Genomic DNA, 4992 nt, shown 5'->3' with positions numbered 1-4992 from the left:
AAAGATAACGACAAGATTTATTTCACAATAATCGACCACTGTACTTTATGTATGTTTGTATATGTGCATGTGCGTGTGTATGTGTGTGTATCAACTTTTTCAGCATAATTTTATAAAATTTTGATGACGCATTCTTAATTATCATTCTCATTATTTATAATGACGCGAAAATGATAATTAAGTTATTTATATTATATAATTAAGTTATTATAAATAACTCTCTCTTATAACACAGTTTAATTGCATTATAATACAATTATATTCGTTGTCTCATTTTTCGCAAATTATACGTCGATGAGTAAATATCCAACACATATTATATAATTTAATTGCCAATCTCGTAGAAATACTCGCGTACTAATCCCGATTGATTATTTGTTGTAAAAAAACCGAAGATAAAGTTATCATAAATTCTCGAGAAATTATTATGATAAAATCATATCGAATAATACCGAATAACTGAACGCATTAGTTCACATTAGTCGATTAGAAATATATATATTTCTTAGAAAGGAAATACATAGGTTAATCGAGAGTATCAGCGATAACCTTGATGGGTCCAAATCATAATCAATAATTTCCTCAACCGCATTATAATCGCTGGTACAATTTTCGGCCTTGTCATGACTGTCATTAATTCTTTCCTCCTCCGTATAATATTTTGAATCGGTCAATTCCGGTTATTGCCATGCCCCAGATACGCGGTTATCAGTCAATAACAAGCAGTGCTTCCGCGCGTAATTGCACATTGTGTTGACAGACGATCTAGCTGGCAATGCAGCCTCGCGATACATTAAATCCACTCCCACTCCTGTCTTTGCACTTGTGTATCTTTATGACACGAGATGGCATTAGCTAAAATCGCGTTCTGTCTGGGAGAGGCTATAAATATCAAAGCCACATAGAGATATTAACCAGAGATCGCAACTTCGCTCTGGTCCGCGCGCACCATCTGTATTCATAATTCTGACATATTGATTATTGTGTATACCTACGCAGTGTAAAAAGTGTGCATAGAGACAAAATGTCCGGTGCCGAGGATTCTCCATGGTTCAAAGAAAGAATGTCAAAAATTGTCGAGAATCTCGGATCGAACGTGGAGGAAGCTCGGTACGAGCTTTCAAAATCCGTGGAAGGCTTCATGTCTACGTTGTATTACGTATGCGTGAAATTTAAAGACAAGACGAAGGGAGGACAGAGCGAGAAACTGACCATGATAATAAAGAGACCCACGCAGATAGAGATGTTCAGAGAAATGATCGACGTCAATCCTCAGTTTCACAATGAGATCGTGTTCTATCAAATCTACGCTCGGCCCGACGAAAACTTTGTCAAGTGCTTCTACGCTGATGAACGGCCACCCATCGATTCGGTGATCGCGTTGGAAAATGTCAACCAACGAGGATACTATTCCTGTCCGTACAAGAACGACGTTTCTCTGGAATATACGTTAGCGGCGATACAGGAGTTGGGACGATTTCACGGCAAGGGTTACGTAATGAAGGAGCAGCAGCGCGAAAAGTTCTTCGATATTGTGAAGCAGCTTCAAGAAACCAAGTATAAACCCGGAATGGACGACGCACGCAAGACATACGTCAACATTCCCGCGACCCGAGCAGTAGAATATCTTCGTGATCAAGGACACGATGCGATTTTTTGCGATAAAATGGAAGCTGTACTTTCGAATGCATTCGACTTAATAATGGTAGAAATGGTGAAACCAACGGAACCTTTGGCCACGCTGTGTCACGGAGATTTTACAGTACTCAATACTCTTTTTAAGACAGAAGACGATGGAGAGATACGAGCGATGCTGATCGACTTTGGAACTTTAGGATATTCGACTCCCGTCGTCGATCTTTCTACGTTTCTCTATCTCTGTTGCACGAATGAATTGAGAAAGGATAAACTTTTCGAGATTATACGAGTCTATCATGAGACCGTGAAGAAGTATTTGCTAGACGCTGGTGTTCAGGACATTGATAAGTATTCGTATGATGCTTTCCTGGACGATTTCAGGAAAGGTGCCCTTTTCGGTTTCGTTATCGCGTCCTTCTTTTTACCGGGATTGTTGGGATACCTCGACAATCTACCTGAGGAAGTGGATATGCTAGAGCATATAAATTACTGCAAGGAAGCAGGCGGAGATGAAATATCCAAAATATTAGCTGATATGCTACTGCAGTTAAGAGACTTTGGTTTTTTGAAACATGTTTTATAACTGTTTATTTTTTACATAGTATATATATTTATATTAGTCAGTGGCTGTGATGTATGTATGCGAAAGATATTTTTAAATAATCAATGTCAGAAGCACACGTGACGTAAGTATACAAGGAGTGTAGGTTATAAAAAGATAAAAATTGTTAATATTATTTTATAAAATCATGTAGCGTAATTTAAATTTGCATATCCGCATTCCACATGAATTTCTTCCAAATCGATAGACCGTCTTTTCTTATACGTTAATTGAGTAATATTGCATTTATTTTTTTGTTTATAAATATTATTTTTATAAATAAGCGCATTAGAATTCTTCTATATTATAAGATAAAATAATGTTATGAAAAATAATGTTTCAGAAAAGAGCAATTTTTCTCTTCAGAATATTTTTTTATATATGAATAGAGAAAGTCATGCAAAGTAATTTCAAATTATATGTAGAAATGGCACATGAGAGAAAAAGGGAGAGAAGAGAAAGAGAAAAAGTGGTATGTAAATAATATTAATATAAATAAAAAATAATAAAATCTCTCTCTCCTCGCTCTTCTATTTTTATTATATATTTTCGTTCTCTATTTTACTACTACAGTCCTTTTTACATACCTTTGTTTAAATCGTTTACTATCACGGTTTTTTTAAAAACTGTAGTCATTTTCGAGTCGTAATTATAAAAAAAATATTAGAGTTTTATTATCAATTGATTTTATCAGATAGGATGGATTATTTTTACACACTCGAGTGTAACTTTTATCAAATAGATAACAAGTCAAGTGTAAATTGTTGCTAAATGTGCTGATTTTACGAAAGGAGTATATGTGTAAAAATATTGCGAAAATAAAATAGCGTAAATATAAGAAGCGGATTAGAACTGGAGTCTGCTTATGTGTGTGTATGTACGCCACACTCACAATAAGTGCAGTATTGCGGAAATGCCCTGGTACACATTGGTGAAATTATTCTTTCGTCTGCACACAAGTCCGAATCTGCCTTTCAAATAAAGAAGCGCCTAGCGTAATCCTCTAGAGAATAACTTTGTCATTTCCATATATTTTTCCAAGCTAGCAACGGCGTTTATCACGAAGTTCACTTATGCCACGTACTGTCCCAAGTTCGCGTACAGTCGAATTTCCTTCTACATTAATATAACAAAATATTAAGCAAAAGATAAGCAAAGTATTACGTCATGATTTTATAACAAAAATTTTTATTTGTAATAATATTGCCCTTAAATATATACTATTTTATTGAAAAAAATATATATTTTTGTCAGAAGAACGAAAAAGTTAATGGTAGACGTGTATATGTGAGAGTACATTAAAACAGAGAATATGTTTAATATAATAGGAAATTTTATTTGTGAAGAGAACATTCCTTTTATAAATATTATGTTATTACATTTATCATGATATTTTTATGATAGTATAGTCGTTGTAATATTTTTGTTATGAGAAAAAAATTCTACAGGTGTGAATGGAAATGCGAGATTTGACGAGTCACATGTACTTTGCACTATTGTGTAATATTATGAAATGAAATTTCAGTATTCCAAGGATGTTGTGTTTCAAGGATGTATGTCAATGAAAAAACGTGATTAAATAATATAGCTTATATGCTGAAGATTTTTCCATACATGGCATCAATTATACATCTATTTTTTATCAAAATTCACGATTTGAGAAACGAAATTTAAACCACTGTCTAAATAAGAAATTTAAATATAAAATTAATATACGCATAACAAACTTTTCATTTTGATTTTAAATTTACATCTTTAATGCGTTGCACTTTTGCACTCATGTATAAACAGTAAAAGTTGTATAATAAATTTCTGACGTATATGTATATAGGCACATGATGTCATAAAATTTTATAATTATATCTATTCGTACCATGAAAGCATTCGTGAAGTAACCTTAAGTCCTGAATTGGTTGAAGTTGATGAAAATAGAGCTGATCTAATCTTTCGTAATTGCTACTACAAAGAGTACGATAACATGACGTGTGAAGAAGCCGCCATATATGTGTGTTACACACGTATATTACGCACGTTATGCAACTCTAGAAAAACGATTTGTCTATAGTGTAATACGTTACAGTTACGCAACGCATTAATGTATAATGTTATCTCGCTTATTAAAAAGATAAATTATTTGAACGAATAATTATTAAATAGAGAATTATAAATAGCTATATATACTGACATTAATATTTAAATAGTAATAGAAAAGTATTTAAAATTTCGTTTTGTACAACAGATCCGAAATAAATAATAAATAATAAGTACAATTAAAAAGATTGTTGTATTCAAAATTTCATCTTGGAATTATTATTTTTAGCAAAATTCTTCTCTCTCGTGGGATTTTAGATCGGAATTGATGTACGCATTAGTTGTAGTAAATAATTAAAAGAATATAATCAACCGAAGTAAATCAATAATACATCAATTTTGAATAGTGGAACCAATTAATATCGGAATTAGGTCATAAATAGATATTTATGTAACTAATTATCTATGGCGAGATTTCAACAACCGGAAACATTTTCGTCGATCGCTCGAAGCGAACAACGTCGATACAGCGGTTCGAGAACCTCGGAAATCGCCAATGTAAGCTCGCTCTCGCCCTCCAGTCGTCTCTTTCTCTCTCGCATAGTTGTCGAAGCGTCGCCTAAGATAAGTTTGATCGTTAAGACCAAAGAATGCGACACCGTATACATCGCCTAGCGTGAGAAACTTTTCGAGGGCCGCCCGGAGCGAGTTTAACAATCGTC

General features: G+C 33.6%; 1 protein-coding gene across 1 annotated transcript; it reads left to right on the top strand.

The window, feature by feature from the left end:
- The first annotated feature begins 781 nt into the window (after positions 1–781).
- LOC114942314 (uncharacterized) lies at positions 782–3253 on the top strand. Its single transcript, XM_029317650.2, has one exon. It carries the CDS (start codon positions 1025–1027, stop codon positions 2219–2221), a length of 1197 nt encoding a protein of 398 aa, XP_029173483.1. The 5' UTR covers positions 782–1024; the 3' UTR covers positions 2222–3253.
- The last annotated feature ends 1739 nt before the right edge of the window (positions 3254–4992 follow it).

This window comes from Nylanderia fulva, unplaced genomic scaffold, assembly GCF_048542155.1.
Source record: "Nylanderia fulva isolate GAGA-0341 unplaced genomic scaffold, ASM4854215v1 Scaffold1055, whole genome shotgun sequence".
Lineage (NCBI taxonomy): Eukaryota > Metazoa > Arthropoda > Insecta > Hymenoptera > Formicidae > Nylanderia > Nylanderia fulva.
This window is presented reverse-complemented; position numbering and strand designations above follow the sequence as displayed.